Raw genomic sequence first — 24,346 nt, forward strand, 5'->3', positions numbered from 1 at the left:
AAAGATGATATGGTCAGAGCTGATGTACTTTTATATAGATAAAGATAACACTGTGTTATTGGTTAACACTAACAGCAGAGGAGTCTGGGACTAAGATACTGTCTATATCCTTGAAACTGTCTCTGTGCAGAGATTCCCGTCTGCAGAGGCCCAAACCTGTCTTGAAACCAAATTTTTAGAAATTTTTCTGCTGTCCATAGGTAAACTTGCCCATTAGTCAGGATTTTGGGGGAGTGGTGTTGAGATTTAATTTTGATTTTTAAATATTGCTTTCAATTAGTAGCCCCAGGATCGCTGGTTGCATATATTTCGTATTGTTTTGGGTGGATTTACTGCATACATCGCTATTATATTTTTTATTCATTGCATATGTGTGCATAATTAATGTTTTAGAGGGACGGGGTGGTGGGATTATTTTGTTACTTACATAACCTCATCTTTTTGGAGGGGTTTCCTTGTATTTTTGTGGTTCCCCGTGGGTGTCAGGTGGTCAGTGAGTAAGACTAAACTTGGTTCTTGACTTGTGTTACAGCACAGGTTGAAGTCAGAGGAGTTGCAGTGAACTGAATGTGCTGCAGTGTAGCTGGGTTTGCATAAACAACTGAAACTGGTTTCTAAAGCTGATGATCACTTACTAATTTGCCTGATGAAGATTACTATTTTTGAATAAATAGACAGTAAAAGTAGGTGTTGGAAAGTTCTTATTTTGTTGATGCAGCTTTACTGTGATATATTCAAATGATCGAGTGCCCACCGAGAAGCAGCGAGAAGGCTGTAGTCTAGTAGCATCAGCTCATTTGAATGTAGTATAAAACTTTTTTATGTGCCTCTGGACACTCTCATTGGCATGCTTTGTCAAGTTAATTGTTGTCCATAGACAGTTGTAGATATGAAGGGGTAATATCCCTGAAATTTATCTGTGTGGTGCACTGGAGTCGTTCTCCACTTTGTCAGTGCTTTCATTTGTCCGCCGCATTTTACGGCGTGCTGTCAGACAGCTGTTAGTCAGGGGAAGATCCCCGAGGAGTCTTCAGCTACGTTAGAGGAGGGTGCTGAGCGCTTTCACGTTCCAGGTCTCCGTGTAATGTTGGTGCTTTTTGCATGAGAACCTTGCTGTGTTTGCTGCATGCTTGCTGTCCCGGCCCCTGCTGATAAAGGGTGCATCTCTGCAGCACGGGAGCAAGAGCTTTCAATTCATTCCATAAACACTTACCACATTTGGAACAAAGTGGTGGTTTTCTCCAAGTTTTAGATTTGTCAACAAATACCTACATGGCAGACAAATCCAAAACCTGGAGTGGAAGGGTCATTGCAGCTTGTTCAGCAGTTCCCAGCACGGAAGGTATATTGAAGTCGCACGAATGGTCTGTAAATACCTGAAATGCCATTGTCCTGATTTCATTGTTACATTATGTTACGTGGTGGACTAATTATTTTAACTATGGGCGGCAGATGCCCTTCATCCAAAGGGCTGATGTATTTTAGCTGGTCTAGAGACCTCTCTCCACTCACAGGCAGAGCGTGATACCTGGCAAAAGCTCATTGCACTTGGGACCTTGAGCGTGCCGCTTTGTGGTTTCAGTAAAGGATGTACGGACACCTCCTAAAAGTTAATCGTCACTATAGACTATAGGAACTTGTCGAAGGTCACTATTATTTTTGTTTTGCTCAGGAGGGCAGTGGCTTGTTAGAGATGCAGTATGGGACAAAGCTTACTGTGTTTTGTTTTTTTTTTTTTCCTGTAGCTCAACCAAATGAAATGTCTAACCTGAGCCTTTTTTGAAGTTTCTGGTGTCTTAGAACTAGGATGCTAATTGCAGGCAAAAGGCATCTGTCATACATATAGCCAAAGCTCTCTTACTTCCAAGCTCCGCAGCTGCCATGGTGCTAATAGATGTCCCAGAGCTAAACCGGTCGTCCATAAAGAATCTAAACTAGAGATGACTTTATCTTCCTGCCTGCCCTATGGCTGTTAAATTCTTGAAGGCCTGAAGCCTAAAGGATACACTTGATACCTATAGAGCTTCCAGCTGTCATTAGGAATTAGAAACTTGGCTGCCTATGCTGCAGGTCTGTCTTGCAGTGAGTGGTCTGCTGCTCCCCCAGGTGCTGAGCTAGGTGTCTGTCCTACCTGGAAGCTACGACACAGCTATTTCCATCTTCAGGACTATCTGGAAAGATTGAGGAGGAATTCCTTACCCTTTAAATTATTCAACCAGAATTTCAAATGTGGAGTTAGTCCTAAGTCTCTGTAGACCTTGGTACAACAGATGTTGCTGTTCATTTGGGGATGGCATGCTTCAGGGCTAGACTCGATCAATAAGTAGTTCCACGTCTTTACTGAAGCATGTTGTCTTATCCTGAGGACAACGTAGATGATGCTTTAATATCTCTTGCTCTTTAAATGAGAGGTACACAGTTAGACCTGGGGGCCTGCAGAACGGCCTGCTGTGTGGTTTTCTCAAGTTGGTAGTTTGTTCCCGGCTGGCATCCTTTGATAGGTGTGCGCTGAGGATGTTCGCTGTGTGACTCCCTTCTGGGTCAGGTGAGTCAGCCTGGAGAGCTCAGATTTGACTTACCCAAAGCAGAGATTGTTATAACAAAGCTTCTGAAAAGCCTCTGCGGTGCAGGGGGATGCGTGTGCATTTTCCCCTTGTTAACTGTTGTGTGATGCCTTTAGAGATGGAAACTCACTTGTAGTCTGTGTCCCTGTCCTGTGTTCTCACTGCTAACAGATTGTGTCATTATTAGCTTTACTAAGAGCTCTATTAATTTTACGGTTTTCTTCTCTGAAAGATTAAAAACTTAAGGTGGTATCAGGGTTGAAGCAATCTATTTGAGGGCAGAAATTGATAGTCCTGTCGAACAGCAGATGGCTTTTGAGGTAGAGGTTCTGAATACGTGATGGATTATTTAGGACTTAGTTAAAGGGAAGGGAGCAAATGCATCCTAATAAAAATACTTGCTGTAGGGTTGAGCTGGATTCTGCATTAGCACTCTTAGCAATATTTTTAGCTCTTTGCAAACATATCAGTAAAACTACTTTTTGCAATAAGCTTCTCTGCAGCATTTTGTACATTTCATAAAGGGAATTTTAAGAATTTTGGTAGCTATGCAGTTGAGAAGTATCTTGGAAGGACCTTTCTACTTGAAATGCATTTCCTGTGTCTAGTGCTGTCTTTAATCTCATGCAGTCCCGCAAAACCCGTTCTACCTATTAAATATGCAGTAAAGCTGTTCTGTTTGGTAGAAGATTGTATGTTTAAACAGCAGAAGTCCTCATTGCTCCTGTATTTTAAGATTAAAAATTCAGCTGCAACACTACCTTCAGATTCAGAGCCATTAGAATGGATTTCTCAGATTTATTCTCCTGATTATAATACAGAAAATGAATTGCTTTTGACTGGAAAGAATTATGACCCATTCATTATTTAAGAACCTTATTGATGGATGAACCTTTTCCACTTACTTCAAGACTTTCCATGAAATAAGGCTGCTTTTTTAAACTGGTATGAAGCATAATGCACCTGTATCAAACAGTGGCTGCACTGCACATTCTTTAGGGGTAGATTGGTGGACAAGAAAACCAGCGCTTTCTCTGTGTCTAGTTTGCTTGAGTATTCAACACGCAAGTTAGTAGAGCATGCTGGGAGAAAACAGGGGTAAATTACTTGAACAGCATTTAAAATAAATACTTCTTTTTTTAAAAGGAAGATTTATTAGTTTCTCAAAGTGTCCTGGTAGTAGAGGATACCGCTTTAGTTTTGCTTGTGTGTGCTTTGGAAGCTGTTTGTGTTACATACTGGGGAGAAGACCTTGCATTTCACTCAAGATATATTCCCCTCTGGGCACTGTTCAGCTCCTGGCTGCTGTTTCCTATGCTGCCAATTCAGAAGGTCTCAAATGATTTTTGTATATATTTAAGTCTTTGGTCTTGTCCTTTTAGCAGGCTAAGAAAGAAGAAAAAGTCAAATCTCTTACACCTTGTTGATTAAAGCCAGCAGAAGAACTAAAAGAATGTTTTTGTTACCTCTCAGCCCAGAAGTGTTTGCTGAATGCCCTTAGTAGCCAAACCTCTTTAGTCATGCATCACAGAAATAAACATGAAATTTTGTTAATGAGGCAACTGTAGTATTTTTTGTTTGTTTGTTTGTTTCATAGAATGCTTTGGGTTGGAAGGGACCCCCAGAGGTCACCCAGCCCAACCCCCCTGCAGGAGCAGGGATACCTTCAACCAACCTGGCCTGGAATGTTCCCAGGGATGGGGCCTCCACCCCCTCTCTGGGCAACCCCTGCCAGGGTTTCATCACCCTCACTGTAAAGAATTTCTTCCAAAATAACTCCTGGACCATGTGCTTCCTGATGTCAAACATGAGAGATAGAGCTTTAATTAATTATAGTAAAATTGGTTTCCTAGTATCTTTACAGTAATGAAATTGTTGATTAGGTAATGATTTAATAAAGCTTTTTTCCTAAAGATCAGATTACAGTAAATATGAACATTAGGGTTTTATGGTGGATGAACTGAATGCTGTCCCTTAGCCGGTACACTCACCAGAGGAGGGAGTCGGCGCTTTCCCAGATGTGCTGCAATTTTCAGTTCACTTGTGCAGTCTTCTCCGGTCAGATTCTTGAGTCTCAATTTTTTTATTTTTTTATCTTTTGCAATTGTTTTAACACAGCCTATATTTAAAAGTAAGTTGCTAGTGATGTTGACGTTTCCTTGTGACTAATTGGATTTAAAGGTTTTGCATAGTGTATTCAGCATACCTTTTTTTCTCTTATGTATCTTACCTTTGCTTGTGAAAACAACTGGTTTTGCATTTGAGAGATGCTTTTTATCCTAAAATTAGTCTCTTTGAGAGTTTAAGAAAATAGATTTATCGTGTGCTTCTTTGAAGTATTAGTAGGATTTGAGAGGCAGTTAGCCAGCTGACATTTAAAACCCTTGAGAACTTGTTCCAGCCAAGCCTTTTGCAAAAAAGTAAATGCAGCTAAGGCTTAGTTACTAAAATGATTTTAGCTGGCAGTTCAGTGCATGTATTCATCTTGCAACATCCTGAAACTTGTTCTTTTGTTCAGCTCCCGTATCAAGGCTTTTGGATTGTGTCCGTGAACTTGTCACTTCTCTAAATCGGAAATCTTTCTCATGTTATTGAAGCACCGTGATTTCGAACATTGCGGTCATTGCGGTAGCCCACATAAAGAACACTTCTTGTACAGGGAATGTATTTCTGACACTTTCTAGATGGCTGTAATTCAGAGCTGAAGTGATGTCTTGCTAGTTTGACATCTCTAAATGATATGGGCTGTTTGTCCTTGCTAAACTCTTGGCAAGGTGGTCCCGTTGGAAACGCCGCGTTCCTGGCTGGCACCATGACCAAGGGTTGGTCTACTGGGCAACCCAAGGGGAATGCCCAGGGTTAGAGCCAGGTCTCAGCAGCCCTGCAAGGCGGCCTCTGCCGGGTCATGCCCAGGCTCATGCCGGCGCACTGGAGAGGATGCTACTGCCTGTGCTGTTTCTGATGCAGGTACTCACAGGGGTTCGGTCTCAAGGGGTGAGAGTTTGGCTATGGTTTGCTTTCCACTCTTTCATCTTGCTTATACAAACATTTTTGCTAGTTAAGAGACACTTTGTTTGAGAGGAACCCATGCAGACCTGCTCATTTGTTGTGGTAAAACAGAAAGTGCTGTGTTTTATGACTATGGCAAATGGACTGGCCCAAACCTGACTTGTCTGCTTTGGATAGTGCTCATGTGTTCTTAAACTGCAGAGGTTGTAGCCTGGTCTTTATGTATTGTGAAAGAATGAGCTTTTGACATCTCTGTTTGAAAAGGGAGGAAGAAAGAGGCAAATTCAGTTTTACAGTATACACAATTTTAATAACAAAATTTTTCTGTACACTGCACTTTGTTTTACTCCATTACTTACACCCCCTCCCACCAGAAAGTGGCTCTTTAAACATAATTTCAGTACAATGCATCTAAGATGCCTTCTTTTTAATCTCTGGTTGCTAAGCTGGTAGAATAGTTCACTCACTAATGTTTTCATGATGGCAAAAAGAAAAATAGTGGCTTTTGTCTGTGGCTTTTTTAGCGTTTTTTGGTGGTGTTTGGGGGGGTTTTGTTTGTTTTTTTTACAGAGGAGGGGTTAAAGGGTAGAAGGTGCAGCTTTTTGTTGCTTACACCAGCGGTGCACAGGCTGCATGGTGGTGTGCCCTTAGGTAGCGCAAGTTCTGCCCTGTCTGAGGCTTGATGACGTTCATCAAAGCTTCTGCTACCTTTCCCTAGATACCTCTCAAAAGGTTTTTATCCAAGATTTGAAATGCTGAATTTCCGGATGACTCTGAAATGATCTTTAAGCATCCTGCTAGCATGATAGCTTAAAAAGCAAAGCCTGGCACCAGTTCTAGCGTACAGGACCCTATGCAATGGAGAAGGGCTTGGGGAGGGAGGAGCTGCTGCTGTGCAACTGCCTTTGATTTTTGTCATTTCCTTGTTGTTCCTTTTTGGAGGGAGGAGAAATACTGTATCCCTCTCTGAACTTTTAATTTCTATGGAAAACTTCATAAGACAGATGAAATTCAGCTTCTGGGTAGATTTCATAGGTCTGAACAGATGGATTTTGATAGCTACACAGATCACAAAATTAAATCAACTTTATTTTCATTAAAGTAGTATAGAAATTAACTTAGAGACATTAAAAAATAAGTTGTGTAGTGCAGATTTCTGGTTTAAAGCCACTGGATATTTCTGATTTTACATGTTAGCAATAGGCTACTGCCTTCTAAGGGGGGTAATGGGACATAGGCTCAGAAGCTTAGATTTGCACGCAGGCTAGGCTTATCGCTGAAAAATCAGATCATTTCTGCTTGGGGGAAAAGCAAACAAAACCAAACATTGATACAGCGGCATTAATTATGTTTCCATCTGATAGGAAATGGGAGCTCTGCGCAGAGGAACACTTCAGCTGGAGACTAAACGCTAACCCATTTTACTCTTTATCGAGTAATTTTTAGTTGTGTGCATTTAAACGATGATCTAATGCAGAGCGACTAATGAGAGGGGAACTGAAAGCATTAATTCAGACCTGTTCCAGTATGATGACTCAAAAATTGAACTTGTGCTGCTAGGTTTGCATTTCACTGACGCGAGGGTGGGGAGGAGGAAAAGCTGGCTGGGGATCAGCGAGGCTGGAGGAAATCTTTGGATGGGACGAGGATCTCAAGAGCAGTAGAAGAAATTTTTCACTTCTAAAAGGCCCTGAACGATTGCATGAGGCTGTGCCTAGAGGTGGTGAAGCACCTATAATGCTATTTAGTATCTGTAGAAACTGAGGCTCTGCAACAGAGACGAAATTTGAGGAGAGCAAGTTAATAACAACCTCTTGTCATCAGCCAGTGCTTGTACTGAAATACAATAAATTCAAACCAAATCATCGTGGCTCTTGTTCCATAAACAAAATAAATCAGAGACACTGCTGAGTAATGCAATTATTACAATACCCTCCTTGCCTGGAAGAGTCACAAGCAATTGAGAATGGAAGACAGTAACTTTAAAAAAAATAAAAAAAAATTAACAGCCTCTGGTCGTGTCCTTGTGCCGAGCGATGGCTTTGCCTGCTGCTTGCTGTCCCTCCTAAGGGAATTCAAGTTGACTTCACTGCTAGTGTTTGACATTCTGCGAGTTTTATGATACCTGTTACCCTAAATGTAATGTTTGTGGAATTGCTTTGCTTATGCCCGGAACCTGGCAACAAATGGTTTTGGAAATGGCAGGCATAAACCACGGCATTTGGGAGATTGGCTGCGTATTAGCGTGTAGTACAGAGAGTCAAAGTAAAATTGAATGGTTCTGTGCTAGGCTGTGTCTGCTGGCCTCCTGCTTCTCTGCCTGCAAGCCCAGGCAGCCATGCAGGACCAGTGGAAATGGGGGAGATAGATACTGGTGGAGGAGATAAGTTGGGCACCTGGGTGTGTGAGAGACACTGGAACAGCGCTTTAATGCTTGGAAAATTGGTTTGAGTGGCTGGGGTGGAGAAGAGGATTAAATGCAGCATTGCTGGAACATCTGTCTTTGCTCTTTTGGGGCATAATTATAAGCTAATAAAGATGGAGTGGGCTTCTGCGCAGAGCTGGGGTGTTGGGAAAGCACCTCCTCGGGAGGAGCCTCAGCACTTCAGTCAAGCGGCCACTTCTTGTTATCGCGTGGAAGACTGACGTGTTACCTTCCAAACTGTCTTGCAGCAAGGGTTTCTGCATGGAGGAGAAAGGTGGAATTCCTCCTTGCAGATGCAGCTGAGGACACCAGAGTTCAGTATTGACATCTGATGGTTGATGATAGTGTAGCAAGATTATTTGGCTGCCAGTGTAATTAATGAGTTCAGTTATAACTTTCTCTCTGTTGGTGCCCTACAGCTGTACATGAAAAGCATTCCCAAAAGTGTCTGCTTTCCAGTTCCCCCTGGCGCAGACCATCGTGTTGGTTAGCACAAGGTAAGGGAGGTGCACAGGCAGGGATGGGCTGCTGCTGAGACAGCGACGCACGCTCACCTGCCCAGAGCAAGAGCAGAAGAAAAAAAAAAGAGCGGTGAGCACTTACTTGTGGTAAGGAATGAAGCAAGTCTTTCTACAAGCAGCTAAATACCCTTGGATGCCAACACATTTTCAGCTTAGCTCTGGCCTTCTGGCTCACGTGGGATTTAATCATACAGAATATTTGCTCTTTGTCCGCCTGCCCTGCAGGATTTATTGTATTCGGTCAAAAGCAGTAATTGATTTCCTAGAATAGGTGTAAATCAGCTCATCGTAGTATAAACAGTTACGAGTGTTTAAAAATATCTCTATGGAAAACCATTAGGCTTCATCGAATCTCTTCCATTAAAGTACAGAGTCACAGGAATTAAACAAAATATTTGTTTTATAATAAGGGCACTGTATGTAAAAGTAAAATGATGCAAATTAATATCTTCAAAACCAGTAATTGAAAAATCTTTATGTAAAATCTTAACAGAAGTCACACTTATCTTGCTATAATTGCCTTGGACGAATTCATTTCACAATAAAACATCAAACTGTTGTATAATTGCACCCTAAATACCTCACTAAGTGGTAATACAGATATATAAAAGCAGAGTGAAATAGCAAACAGATTTTTATGCAGTGATTTTTCTGTTTAAAAAGTTTGCGGAATAGTTTAGTACAACACAATTAGCATACTGTAATTACTGATTTGTTCAAGGTATGTCAACACTGTGAGGAATTTCTTCATCCATGTGTGCTGGTAATCGTTTAACACTGCAGCATTGGACACAACACTTTTTTTTTAGTCATACATATGTGTATATATATATATATATAAAAAATTTTCCATCCCTCTGGTCCTTTTAGCTTTGGTTAGAATGTTTACAATATTTGAGCAGTTGACTTAAAAATAATGTAATCTTTTGCAGACCCCCCGCCACCCCCCCACCCCCGTGGCATCTGAGTACCACCGTTGCTGCATAGATCTGCAAATATTTACATATAATTTCATAGTATAATATAAATAGCAATATGGTACTTCTGGCTAAAGAAATCAAATTACTCCTTAACAATGAGGTGCATGTAGGTGTGTGTATATATATATTTATATAGGATTTTTTAAGATGGCATACTAGTTTAGATTCTGTCCCATATCAAGTAAGAAACGAAACATTTTTCAGTGAACTATTCTATAAACTAATTATTTTCCTAACTTATCAGAAGGTATGTTTTTTTGGGGTGGGTTTTTTTTTTGAACTGGTAATTACCTTGAATTTTGGAAGAGGAGGATGAGTGAGAGCTTATATTACAGGGGCTAATTCTGTCTCCAGAGAAACCAGTGGAGTTAGTGCATGAAAATAGCTTCCAGGCAAGAGGAAGCCTCAGCTGGGGGGGGAGCAGGGGGACAAAGAGAGGCTTCTTCCTTCCTTCCCTTTTCTTAAGCTCGCCGTTGATATTTACTTTTAATTAAGAAAAACTGGCATTAAGGATATTTACCCATGAAAAGGTGTTGAAATGCTGTTTGTTCGTAGTTGTAAGTAATTAGCCTGAATTTATGAAAAGCATCATCAAGTCAAACCAGAGAGCTGAGAAGAATTGAATGCACTTAATATTTAGAATCGATCCCATCGCACTGAGCCTTCCTAAATAAGCTACGCTGCCTACTTTGTAAGAGCCTGGAGAGTCATCCTGCTAATTTGTGACATTCCTGCTAATTTGTGACCCTGTGAACTGCTCCTTTCTCTATCTGTTGGGAGCTTTAGCAAGGTCCCTTTAAGCAAGCCAAACTATGAATACAGATAGGAAAACTGTATTTAAAACCAATTCACCGGTCCCCATGCACTAAATCCCCACCTGGCCTTTCATTGCCTTTTTTTTTTTTTTTTTTTTTTTCTTTTTGTTTCCCCTGCCCTCATTTACTGGAGTGAAATTATCAGAGGAGGAAAATCTTCCTCCACGGGTGCCTTTAAAGTGGAGAGAGCCAGCTGGAGCGTTTGGGATCCTACAGCTGCAGTGGAACAAACGGAGTGTATGTCCCCCCCCGCAGATCTCTGTACAGATAGCCAGTATCCTTCCCCTTGGACTGCTTTCATTAAAAAAAGTAGAATATGGAGACTTGGGTATAAATGTTTACACACAGTCATATAATTACATAACATGAAACATTCTACATAGTTTGAGGTGAGCATCTTTTTAGACTTTTAAACATCAGGAGTGCAAGTTTAATGTAATCATTGCTTCTTTAACACTGAAAATATTATGGATTTATTTTTTAAAAAACTTAAAAATACTGCACCACTCCATAAACAATGTTTCCATTAAGTAGCTTGGAAAATTAGGCTTCATGTCAACATTTGTAAAAATTAGAATCTGATGTAGGTCCCCTACAATTTTAAAATAGGTTACTTATCTGATTTAATTTTTGATGGCATGTAGGTATTATACTTCACATTCTTTATACGGCAGCTGCTGACACTTGCACTGTCCGTAGCCATTAATGATGATGAAGGGTCCTTCGTGGGTGGGTTCGTATTCGTTATAGGGTCCTTGGTCTGACATATTTGCCATATGCAGCCGTGTTTGGGATCGGAGCTGCCTGTGGTTTTGAATCATTGAGCACTGCCTAATTCTTCTTAATGTGGGAGGGCAGCACTTCCTGGAGATGAACACTATAAAAATGATAAAAAAGAAAGAAAACAATAAAGCCATTGTTCCTGTAATTACCCTCTGAGTGAAGATGGCATTGTTTGGCTCGGGGAAATGTTCTTCAGTGGTAACGACCATGCCTGCCGTAGTTGGAATCTCTTTGTCTCCCATATGGAAATGAGAAGAGCTTATTCTTTTCGTGTACTCGGTAGTCGGAACGGTGTACGTCGTAGCCACGGGCGTAACAACAGTCGATAAATTCCAGCAAAGCTGAAAACCATACACTGCATCCAGAATATCCTCTCCCTGGGTGTGGTCGGGGCTGTGGCAGAGGATGGAGTGCTCCCACCGACCTTGGAAGCCACTCAACCATGTGGCCAAGGCGCAGATCTTTGGGCTGCATTCCCACAGATTGCCGGAGAGGCCCACGGTGGTGAGGGATGTCAGCGAACTTAGGATCTTGGAATCCAGAGTGGTGAGCTTGTTGTTATCCATTAGGAGGGTTTTAAGGTTAGGCATAGTTTCAAAGACGGTTAGGTCGATGGCTTTGATTTCGTTTCCAGTCAAATCGAGCTTTTCTAAGGTGCCCCAGGTCCACTCCATCCCACATGTCAAGTTGCTAATTTTGTTCCACTGCAAGAAGAGCGTGTGCAGGCTGCTCAGCCGGAGGAAGTGAGCAAAATTAATCTTTGTCAGCTGGTTGTGCTCTAGGTGAAGCTCCCTCAGCTTGATTAATCCCGCAAATCCATTGCGAGCCAAACTTCGCAAGCGGTTTGTGCTCAAATCCAGGAACTCCAGGCTACGACAGTCCCAGAACAGGCGGACCGGGATGGTCCGCAGGGAGTTGGATCGCAAGTGCAAGGTCTGTAGCTTGCGAAGGCCGTAGAAGAGCTCGGGATGCAGAGAGGATAACTGATTAAAAGAGAGGTCCAAATTCTGCAGGTTAAGCAGCTGGCTAAAAGTTGTGTTTGGCAAATGAAAGATTTTGTTGGAACTTAAGACTAATTCCTTAAGTTTATACAGTCCTTGAAAAGAATCTTCTCTGACTGTTGCAATTTGATTATGATCTAAGTGAAGCCAAGTAAGTTGACTGAAGCTTGCAAATTGATCCCTTTCAAGTTCAGAAATATAATTGTGCCTCAGTGACAAACCTAGCGAGCCCTTTTCAGTGGTGTTTGGCACTGAGTGAAACCCCTGAGAGTCACAGTAAAAGAGCAGCTTCTCACAGCGACATTTTGGTGGACAAGCCATGCCCAAGGCAGGCAGCATTTTTAAAACCATACTCATTGCATATAGTGCTGCCAGCATACGAGCCCCTAATGGCCACTTGAAATGTAAGCCTGCAGAATATAATTTAGGAAAACAACAAGATAGGATAGCCTTATCAGTATACTTTGAACATCACGATGGAAGATTTCACTGCAGATAACATTGCCATGCATTTCCGACAAGCTAATTCTAAATGCAAGAAACAACTTACTATGAAACACAGAATACTTGGATATTACACTTAAGACGAGTCTTTATCTCTATTACGGAGGATTACAGGGTCACAATCGGAAAACATTTTTTTTCATAAGGTTCAGTGCAGAAAAATTTGCTTTAGCACCTAACTGCTCCTTTAAAGCATAGCCGGTCATTCATTATACAAGGTATATAGAAACGTAGGAACTTACCCATTCTTTTGAGTACATTGGAGGTTGCATTCAGTCGTAGTTTTAGACTCAACGCGGTGAGTCTGTAAAAGGCTTTAATGTAAGATAGCCTTTGAATAATTTACGGGGTTTAGTGTCCTTTGATATTAGTGCAAAATTGAATCCACGATGCTCTCTTGGAATATTCCTTTTGAAATCACTGGCTTGATCTCCTCTGACAGGTCTGCAATTTTTAAACCAAGGCTTAATACAAGTTTTCGTCCTCCGTGGCTGCTCAGCTGTTTAACTGAAGCTCACGTTTTCTTTTTCCGCAGCTGTGGCTTCCTTTAGTCCTAACTTGTTGATGGCAGATGGGTGGCTTATTGCTGAGAGAAGCTCCTGTAGTAGCATGAGTGCATTTACTGAAAAGCTTTTCAGGGAAGCGGTACAAGAATGGATTTGCTTATGCGCTGCGACCACACAGGGCTGTATATAGGCTGACGTCACCTGGTGACGTTCCTTTTGTTTGGGTTTTCCAGAAGCTTTGCTGTTTTAAAGCATTGTGGTGCATACTGTGATCGTGTTAAAGACCGCTGATGGGGGGGGTGGGGGGCGAATCAACGTTAGGAGTCCTTCGTCCCCACGATAGAAGGAATAGGAAAGACTTGCACCACCCCGCTCCCCCCCCACATCTGTGCTGGCTGTATTCAGCTGGTGTTCAAAAGCAGCGCAGAGCAGCGGTTGGAAGTGCCTTAGTGCTAGCTGCTGCCTGTTTTCTGCTAAATATCCCTGCATAAAAGGAACTTTTAGATGTGAAGTATGCACAGTTTGAACAGGATGCTGGCTAGCACCAGCTTCGCACGGAGGTGAGAGGGATTTGGCAGCTTAAAGCTACGCGTAACAACTGTGTGCAACTGCGGTCCCTGCAAAGTGGTAAAGGGAGAGAACAGTCGCTTAGATGAAGGTGGTGTGTCAGAAAGTACAGCACACAGCCCGGGAGCAAAGGACAGGAGCGAATGTTTCAAGTGATGAGAAATTTCTGGAAAAAGCAAAGCTCGCGTTAGGGCACAGGAAAAATTTAATTGGAATCCAGCTTGACAGCATGCAGTTATGAAACTAGAAAATCTATTTTTTTTTTTTTTTTTTTTTTTTTTTTTTTTTTTCCCCCCCAAACGGTGGCTTTTGTACTTGCTTCTTCCTGGGAACAGGAGTGCAGGAAAAGAAGTCCTGAGGTTGGCATTTACCGTCGGGGCTCAGAGCTGTTTGAGGCTTCCTTGCTGTCACCAATTACATTCTGGTGTTATATGCCCCCTGTGGAAGGAGGACATTGTTTCCATTAGCATCTCGCTGTGGGCTAGGTCCGTAACAGTTATCCCTGTGTTTCAGAGTTGCAGAAATTTGCATTTGCAGAAATGGTGACCCTGCAAAGCTGCCCGTGCTGTTACAGCTGAGCCGGTCTCCGGCCAGAGTGTGCACGCACAGCGTGGAGGAGGCGAATGCGCTGTCATGGCTGCTTGCTTTGAAAGTTCATTGTCCTTTTATCTGGAGCAAACTCTCCTCCAGGACAGCAGGCACTGAAAGGTAAATGAACAGACTTGATTTAAATTTTGGGGGGGGGCGGTTTAGGATTTTTGCGTGCACAGGAAGGCCTTTGGAGCAGCTGCTCTGGCCTTGACTTGATGTGGATGAGGCAGGGGGGTGTTAGCTTCCTGCTCCAAGCAAGCTGGATAAACTTTTTTTATTTTCATTTTGAGATACAAGGCAGTACTGTAGTAGAAGACATTTTCAAATGTTTGCTCTGTAGCAGCGAGGTATCGCGACCTCAGGATATGGGATGAGCCGAGAATGACAAACTTCCCATGGAGGAAGATGATGAATTGCGTCAAAACTCCAGCCATTCTATTTTTAAATCTTTACCCTTGTTATTAAACTTTGGTTCCTTAGGGGTACTTACTTAAACTAAGACTTGCTGGTTTCTGCCACCTTCTCCCTTTGCTGTCCCATGGTGTAATTGTAATACCGACTGCGGTACTTGCTTCTGTGGTGGGCTGTCCTGCAGAGTGAAGGGAAGTGCTAAGTGGGAAGTAAAGGGATGGAGAAGGTGAACTCTTTAAAAACAAGAAAACAAAAAGAGCACCTCAAACCCACTCAAAAAACCAAAGCAAAGCAAAACCCTCACCCCCAACCCATAAGGAAAGTAACTATCTCTAATGATAAAGCAAATTAGGAAATGCTGGATAAACTTCTTAAATTGCTCTGCCATAGTAAATATTTTCACATTTGCTCTGGAGTGAAAGAAATACACACAAAGAAATTACACAAACCTACTCGAAGAGTTTCTTCATGTTTAATCTTCACCATTTGCAAAGTACAGAAGCCGAAATCCAGCCTTAGCTGTCAGTCGCCAGCTGCCCGACCGAATCACTGCACCCCAGAACCTGCGGTTGTGCTTCTCATAGCGGCTCATCTGGTGCAAAATCCTGATTTGAAGTGTTGATTTGAATATTAATAACATTTAAATATGATAACATCTAAAAACAGCATTCCAAAGGGTATAATTAATAAAATGGCAATGGCTATAAGGTCAAATGTTAGTCCTCTTCTGTGCTACCTCTTTTTGCTAATACCAGGAGGCTGATTAGGTATCTTTTTAGAAACATTTTGCTTTTTTGCATCAGTTTCTGTAAGATAAGATTAAGATTGTGTAACTTGGCACAGAGTTATGAGTTAATGTTCAAACAGGGTAAGTTGCTTCCTTTCTAAAGCTCTCCATTCTTTGGCCCATAACCAAACAAGGGCTATTTAGCACCTTGCCAGCAAGTTTCTTGTTTGGGAAACTGTTAACGCGAACTTTATGGGCGCTTTTCTTAGCAAAACATGTTTTTATGTGCACTTGTCGTGAAATAACAGATATTACCGAAAGCGTGCATCTCATTCTCTTAAGCCTGGAACTCTGTGGTAAATATTCACATTATTCCTTGGGAGCTGCCTGGGGTGTCAAGGTGTAATAGGCTGGGAATAAACCCCAGCTGTCTGCTAAACTTACATGATTGCTTTTCTCCTGAGACTGAAAACTCACTTGCATGCTGAGGAAAACCACATACGAGTGCCATCCGGGGACTTCTGCCAGAAAGGGTGCTTCGAAGTAGCAGCCTGAATTGTCATGTGCAACATGGGGAGGGAAGATGGCATGTCTGCCTTGGGAATAAGCTTGCTAGGGCCAAATAACCCTCTCGGGGGGCCTCTCCCTTAGCCCACTCCTCAAGCAGCAAAAGAGCTGGTTTTCCTGCTAAACGCGCGCACTGGAAAAGTAGAATTGCACCCTGAGGCTAGCGTTGTCATTTAGTTAGGCTGACATCTTGTGGAAGCCTTCCTAGTGTATTAAGAACAACAAATAAGCTAATTTTACTTGATGTAGACGTGGGCTGCGTGACTTTCTTGTGCTGTGGGCTTGGAGGATGGCAAGCCCTGGAGTTGCCGGCGAGGCTGGGGCACCCAGGACTTGCAGCCACGTGCATGGCACCATGCAAACAGACAGCTCACCCTTCTGCCTGAAGAAGTGATTGCATTAGTTTTTTGCCGGACGTTAGCCCGTTGGGGATCACGGGAGTATTTGTTGCTTTTTTGCTAGAAGATAGCCTTCGTGCTTTGTCAGTACGGCTGTGAGGCGAAGGGGATGAGCACGGATGTATGGCTGTAGCATTACCACGCACGTACTGTCACTCGGATGCACTACGATGGAGCTGGGTTAGCAGTGAGCCCTGAGAAGTGGGCACATGATGAGAAAACGGCACGTCCAAGGCAAGGCATCATCAACAGGCATGTCCAGCTCTTCAGGCTAGGCAGAGGTGCTTTGGGTGAGGGTGGTGGGAGGGATGGGACAAGGCACCATAGCTCAGATGTCATTATCATCCTGGGAGCAAAGGATACACACGTGCTGTGGCATAGCATGGCGACTGTCGCCTCCCTGTCTGGCAGCTCTCTGCACCTGGCACTGGTTGCATGTTTTAATTCCTCTTTGTACCAGGATGAGTACAGGAGCCAGCCTTCCCCTCTCCGTGGGTGCTGAGGGGAACGTGGGGCCTCTGTGGCTGCAGGCTGGCAGTGGGGAGGGACGTCAGGGTGGGAGCAGCGTGGCCTGGCAAGCTGCGCAGGAGGGGGACTGCAGGCATCTTTATTCCAGTTCAGGTTCTTGTTGAACCCTAGACAATGCCATGCAGCCCCTGTGCTTTGGCGAGCTACGGGCTCACCACAGGAGACCCCTTCCCGCAACAAACCAGCGTATACCCCCGCTTCCTCGGCCGTCAGACCTCAGATAGGAAAACACCACTGAAATTCATGCGTGTTATATTCGCTGCTTACCTTTCCTCATCTTGAATCAGTGTTATTGTATCTGGAATTTGTTTGCAGCCCTTGTATCATGGTAATGGAGGGGTATGGGTGGTTATCCTTGGTAGATACAGTTGGGCTAGGTGTCAAGGCAAAAATATGAAGCACGTGACAAACTGAGTCTGAGAGCTAAATCTCCTGCCTCCCCACAAAGCACCGCTCAGCAGTGGCGCGCTGACATACAACTGCCTTTGCTGCTGCCTGCCCAGAGGAAGGTATGCCAAACACTCGTTTTTTACTTATTAAATCACCATCATTAACCACGATACTGCCTGTTGTGTGAACAGCTCAGAAGAGAATTTGCAGATTACCTGAAGCAGAAGCCTCCCTGCGAACCATCTTTTTAGGTAACTGCGTGGTGGGCAGCAGGCAGGGCAGTGGAGGCTCTCAGTCACGCAGCAGTGGCACATCTGGCTCACATCTGGGTGCTGATCTGGGGAGGAGGGATGCCAGGCTCTGCAGGGGTGAGTGCGCTGTGAGGGCTGGTGCAGGGCAGGAGGCACTGTTTCTCAATAGCTCTGTGGTTTTAGCTTAACCTAAACTGATGATGAACTGTTGAGATTAACAGTGGCAGGTTTTGATATTTAGCTGTGAAGACCTGGCTGTGTGAGTAATTCGTTGTAATACGTGCGCTGCTGATGGCTTTAAGACAGCGTTCGTGCACCGCCACCACCATGCTCTGTTACTTCTATAAATCATTTGGGGTTAGATTTTAACATCAGTAGCTATAGGAAAAACTTGGCTCAGGTTTTACTTTTTTTTTTTTATTCTTTTAATCGAGAGGGCAAGCCTACAAAGGGAATGTTTTGTGACCAAGATGGTGATTCCACTTGCCTCTCTATATACAAATCCCCTTTCTTTGCTTTGAGCCATTAAAACAAACCCTAGTGGGGATCTCTGTGTGAGCTGGAACAGCAAGGATGCGACAGTGACTGCTTGTATTGCTTTCTGAGCAGGGTAGCGATGATGGTGGAAGAGCAGAGATTATGGGGGATGGGGGGAACAAGCAATTTTTTAACACTAATTCTAGCGTCTTTGATAAAGATCTGATTTAATTTAAAGTAAACTTGCACAGTGGCTAAATTTGTTATCCATGATACTAGAGAGAGCTGTGGTATCATACTGCAAAATGACTGACATGGTCAACATGACCCTATTCAATCTACTGAATCTATTAGCTGCTTACTGACTGCAGAGCTTGATTCTCTCAGCAGAGTTTTGTGCTGAATATCTAGAAATCCTATTAGTAGTCTGAATATTCAGGTTTGGTTATTGTGAGTCTTCCTAATCCCGTGGATAAGAGAAGCTGATAGCTGGGGTGTGTTGTGCTGCCCGGTCATTAGCTGGCTTCTCAGGGAAAGCTTAGACCAGAAACAAAGACCAGTTTTTTAGCAGTAAGGGTAACTGGTTACTGGAACAAATTACCCAGAGGTTGTAAACCGTCACATGGAGCCTTTAAAACACGATTTATGACTTGAGAGTGAGAGACTAGGTTAAACAAGACTTGTAAAGTGGAACCAATGTGTAAAATTCACACGGTGCGTGGGAGCCCGGACAAAGTGACTGTTGTGGTCAAGGATGATCTTCAGTGTTTTTATGTGCCCTGGAGGGTTTGTGCAGCCTCAGGCTCTATAGCTCTTCAGGTACTCCAGTGATCGCTGTCCCACTAGTGGCCTCCACCTGGACCTAACGGGGCGTACTTGGTCCCACGGTTAGTGTTTTATGTTTCATTTTACACACACACACAAAAAAAAAAGTCAAGATACTTCAAATGGGCAAAACTTGACATCCTTGTGTCCTGGCCAGCACCTTGGTGTTAGAATTGGCTGTGATGATTTAAGATGTTAATGACAACAGGGTCTTTGTAGCCGTAGATGTGCGGGCGTCCATCATGTTTGTCCTGTTCTGCCCCGCTGCACCAGCCATAACGAAAGAGCCAGGTTAGTAGCTGTATGTGCTAAATTGTTAATTTACCGCAGCTAAATTAGCAGGGCGTTTTATGTTGCAACCTTCAGAAGGAAATTCTGTTAATACTTTTGACGAGCTCTGCACTAAAACTTCTGAATGCCAACAATGTGGAAATAAACTGGAGCTGCCTTGCTAGAATCTCTTGGGTTTATATTCTACAGCTCTTTCTGCGCTAACACGTGGTGTAGCTTAATAGGAACGGATCAAGAGTACCAAATTGGTGCTGCTTAGGCACGCGGTGTATGCATTGCATGCTTTCCAGGGCATTTTACATAGGGCTGGCTGTGGTCTGGTCTCATCAACTGAATGTCCATTAGTGGAAGCCATCTCTTGGTTTTCCTCTCATCCAAAAGGCATCTGCCCCTCGTGCACTGAGGCCGTTCTGGGCTGTGAAGCCAGGGACAGCAAAGTGGAAGCGATGGGTGGACTCGCTTCAAAAGCACGCTCCTGCTTTGCGGTAAAATGGTAATGCAGGGGCACCCAGGGAGAAGTAAAATGGCACTTCTTGGGATAACTGGTTGTTTGGCTTTCTACATACTAGATGAGTGTATATCTTGGGTCCAAAGATATTTCTGGGAAAAAAACCCCACCCACGTGTACAGGGGGGTGCTGTGGGTTCAGTAAAATGACCATGTCGCAATAGGTAAATTGATGTGAAACCATCAGAAAGACTCTCAGAGCAGGCTTTTAGTTTGTGCAGTACCAGTTGGCAGGCTTCAGATTTTTGGGTGAATTGCCTGCTGCCCGCCTCGGGGTGCAGGCAGTACCCACTGCCACCAGTGTGCTCGGAGCTGCAGCTTGGGACAAAGCGATGGTGTTCAAAGCAAGCTCAGCAGGGACTTTCTGGCCCAACCGTGTCTTGGTTTTCATACCCCCCAAGCATGAGAACAGCAAACTGTTCAGTAAATAAGTAGCATTACTCTTTGCTTTATTTAGAGACTTCGGCTTTGATTTTTGAATGTGGAATGAAGAACAAGCCAATGCTGGGTCTGTCAAAGGCTGTGGCATAGACAGAACGAGCTCCTGGTTTTAATTTCAATTGCTTTTCAGTTACCCGTTGTGATGAGAATCAGGGAGGTGACAAATATTCAATATTTCATTAAACTGTAATGACTTTACAACATCCTAAACACCACCACCCACCCTCCCACCCCCTATTTTGTTTAATTTTTATTTCTGCTATAGAGTGGACCCCATGTTTTAGATTCCAGGCTGCCTATCCAGGTGTTTCAAACAAGCCTGGATCCTGGAGAATTGATAGTGGCATACACTCACTTTAGTGCTGCTAAATGTTTTTTCTTCTCAAGGGGATAATTATATTGATCGTGGCTTAGAACTTTAGAGCTTGGATTGCGGTTGCATAAAGTGTGTTTCAAAACTTTAATATAAGCTATATTATACAGAAAAAAAAATCCCAGCAAAACCAGACCACCACCATTGTTTTATCCAACACTCCCAATTTGATACAAATTGGTATATTTTTGACCCAGTGTCTGCTTAAAAAGAGAGAAGCTGCCACTGCTTCTTGGCCGCTTGCCCTCTCTTTAACAACAGGGCTAATACAAAATTTGCTGTATTGAACCTTGGCAAAATCCAACTCTCAGCAGGTGGGCCTGGATGCTTACTTGAAGTGTTGGATTTCATCCCGGACAAATGTTTTATAAGGATTTTACCTTTAAGATAATTGATTTTTATTTTTTTTTAATTTTTTTTTTCGCTCAAGACTGCTCAAGAACAGTCTTCTGTGATAGCTAGGTATGAAGATGTGTAAAGGAGAGCACTCTTGTATCGGATGTGCAGCCCTGCGGGCTGCTTGCATAATGCTCATACCTGCAGGATGAAGGCAGCGTGTGAGATGTTTGTGTGCAATCCACTGGCCCTGGGCGATCTCGACAGCCGAAGCCATAGAATATTGAGGATTGAAAGCAGGGCTGTTCTGGGCTCAGTGCAGTGCCAGCCCTGGGGTGATTGACTGAGCTGGCAGAAAAGAGAAATCTAAAACTCGGAGGTTGAATATGGTCTCCAGCTGATAAGGAGCAAAAAAAAAAAAAGTCTAGGTTTATGAAACCATCCTTTTCTTCTGAAAGAAAGCTGAAGAGTCTTAAAGGTAAAATCTTAAGATGTCAGATGTTCCTGTACTGCTCAAACTGGCCAGGAAGAGAGTGCTTTATCAGGGAGGCGGAGAGTTTACTTCTAGTGTGCATAATCACTTAAAGAATAAAGAAGCCAGCAACGTGCTTGAAATGCATAATGCTGGTTTTACTTTGAGACCCTGAGCACCCATTTACCTTCGTGTCTTGTTTTTCAGGCTGGACGCAAAGAAAGAAGTGATGCACTGAATTCTGCAATTGATAAAATGACCAAAAAGACCAGAGACTTGCGTAGACAGGTAATTAATATATTAAGTTGATACTTGTTGAGACAAATGAGTACATTCCTGCATGTTTGCCCTCTTGGAAATATGTTATCTGTTGGTTTGTTTCCAGTGGGCTTGCCTGCTTGTAGTTAGTGAATTAAAAGCTAGAAGCTTCCCAGTGCCTGGAAGCATGGGGTGGAAGTGTAATCCCCTGTTAACTATGTAATAAAGACGTTGGATTCTTAATCATCCTTGTGGCAAGAGAGATTTAAATAAAAAACAACAAAAAAAAACCCCAAACCCTCACATTTTATGGATTTGAACATAAGCAGGTATGTTTTATAATTCTGATGGTATTCATCTCAGCTTATTTTCTTCGAGGGCTGTATTTATGTAACATCAATCTTTTGTCTGTTTGGTTTTTAAAGCAATATATTCCCCTTTTCAAGTAAATGTGAATATGGATCAAGTTTGTTGAAAAATGTTTTTTATTCTAGTAGAAAAATAAAAAAAAATAAATCAGCATGTTTAATCAGCTGAGGGAAAGCAGCAAATTTACTCAGACAAAACCAACAAGAGCCGCTAAATCAATATTTGTGGCCAAACTGGTGACTTGCACTTACATAACTAATCCAGTTTTTTAAGGAGATTTAATTTAAATTGAAGCAAAAAGTGTATAGACAAGACTTAGTGCAGGGAAAGCCTTGACCACACAAAGGAAAAAGGATCAATGACAAAATTACTTAAGCTTTACGTTTTAATACAGTAAAAAGAAACCAGCAGTGGAACACTACTGAAACTTATCTCATTCTTTTATTTTTATTTTAGCTCCGCAAAGCTGTTATGGACCATGTATCGGACTCTTTTCTGGAAACAAATGTTCCGCTTTTAGTATTGATTGAAGCTGCCAAGAACGGGAACGAAAAAGAAGTTAAAGAATATGCCCAGGTTTTCCGTGAACATGCCAACAAACTGATTGAGGTAAGATGGTACAAATTAAAATTAAATTATCACTGGTGAAATTAAGGCAAGGCTAAGCAAACCACGTTTTTCAATTCTGTTGAAACAAACAGCAAATTCTATAATAAATTTGCTTTTCAAATTCTATTTCATTTTAAATACAATTTAATATTTAAATAACTTAAAATGTAAGCTTATAAAAAAAGCAGCAGCTACTGTTATATAGCTGTCGTGGTTTAACCCCAGCTGGCAACTGAGCCCCAGCCAGTTGCTTGCTCACTCCCTCCCTGCAGTGGGATGGGGGAGAGAATCAGAAGGCTAAAAGTGAGAAAACTCCTAGGTTGAGATAAAGGCAGTTCAATAGGTAAAGCAAAAGCTGCGCATGCAAGCAAACCAAAACAAGGAATTCATTCCCTGCTTCCCATCAGATGGCAGGTGGGTGTTCATCATTCCATCCCCAGGACAGCAGGGCTCCATCACACGTAACGGTGACGTGGGCAGACAAATGCCATCACCCTGAACGTCCCCCCCTTCCTCCTTCTTCCCCGAGCTCTATACGCTGAGCATGACGCCATACAGTGTGGGATACCCCTGGGGTCAGTCGGGGTCAGCTGTCCTGGCCGTGTCCCCTCCCAGCTCCTTGTGCCCCCCCAGCCCCTTGCTGGTGGGGTGGGGTGAGGAGCAGAAACGGCCTTGGCTCTGTGTCAGCCCTGCTCAGGAACAAACACATCCCTGGGTTATCAGCGCTGTTTCCAACATAAATCCAAAACACAGCCCCACAGACCCCATACCAGCTACTATCAAGAAAATTAACTTTATCCCAGCCAAAACCATCACAATGGCCCACGTAGTTTTAGACGTTATGCAATGTGAGTATATTACGCTGTTACCTTGTTTTCACATGAGAGTTTTGTGCCTGTTGATGCTAAATGCCAAGGAGCAAACATCCATAGGTATTGTTGAAGAAACATGCCGCTAGGAATTAACTGCAAAAACTTCTGTGCACTTCAGTACACTTTGAGGCATCGGCTGGCTCATGTGCTTCACCTCAGCAGCTGCCTGGGAACAGTCAGATACTGGTTAATGTATTTTTGCTCTCTTGGTATCACTGCGCTTGGTAATTGAGTCCACGTGTCTCCTAGGCTCATCGGGAATACTTCCAGCACAACTTGACAGATTTAAATTATTCAGGAATACTTACGGAACATCAGTAAAAGTAGTTTCTGACTCTTGCTCAATGTATCTTTCTCACTTTCTTTAAAGCCTTAGGGGCTCTGAGTGTGGTGCACAACTACCCCATTGGTCTGGGGTGTATCAAGCTAGTCCAGCTCTTGTAAGTCGCTGTCTGAGCAATTAAAATCTTTAATTCTTCAAAGGTATCCTTTCTTCACTTTTGGCCTGCTGCCTTTCAGTGTAAATGCCATCTTCATAGAGTTTCAAAGTTATTTTATTCTAAATTTTAAGTAACTAACATGGTTTGACAAAACAGCAGGCAGAAGGCAGTGCTGCTGTGCCTCTGCACTGGCAGCAGGATACAGCTGTGCCACTTCCAGTAGTGGGAACACTTTTTGAAGCAGGTTTTGTCTAAAGCTTCCCTTCTTTATGTTGCAAGCCTAATTTATCTAGAAAATTATTTTTAGGGCTTGTTTACAGAAGAAGTTGACTGGCATAACAGTAGCAGTGCCTACTCTGCCATAGTTCTGCCACCTCTGCAGTGGCTGGGTGATGTCCACACATGGAGTTTACCGGCATAATTACAAAGTAGTAATTGCATTGCTCTGTCTGCAAGTTTCCCTCGCGCCCTTGGTAGGTGAGCCCTTATTCCCTGCTCCTTCAGAATATGTGTGCCAGCTGAAAAGCAAAGGGTGGCT

General features: G+C 43.0%; 2 protein-coding genes across 2 annotated transcripts in view; one reads left to right on the forward strand and one right to left on the reverse strand.

Annotated features, from left to right (window-relative positions):
• Positions 1–24,346, forward strand: part of CTNNA1 (catenin alpha 1) — a 102,162-nt gene that overhangs the window by 30,857 nt on the left and 46,959 nt on the right. The window contains exons 7-8 of the mRNA XM_009633786.2: positions 21,468–21,548; positions 22,344–22,496. Of these exons, the coding sequence (XP_009632081.1) occupies positions 21,468–21,548; positions 22,344–22,496 (234 nt within the window). The remainder of the gene's footprint in view (positions 1–21,467; positions 21,549–22,343; positions 22,497–24,346) is intronic.
• On the reverse strand, positions 2,798–12,419 carry LRRTM2 (leucine rich repeat transmembrane neuronal 2). The gene is made up of 2 exons (XM_035888968.1): positions 10,973–12,419; positions 2,798–2,919 (listed from the first exon to the last, which is right to left on the reverse strand). The coding sequence occupies exons 1-2, from the start codon at positions 12,417–12,419 to the stop codon at positions 2,798–2,800; spliced, it is 1,569 nt and encodes a 522-aa protein (XP_035744861.1).

This window comes from Egretta garzetta, unplaced genomic scaffold (assembly GCF_000687185.1).
Source record: "Egretta garzetta isolate BGI_Z169 unplaced genomic scaffold, ASM68718v1 scaffold60, whole genome shotgun sequence".
Taxonomy (NCBI): domain Eukaryota; kingdom Metazoa; phylum Chordata; class Aves; order Pelecaniformes; family Ardeidae; genus Egretta; species Egretta garzetta.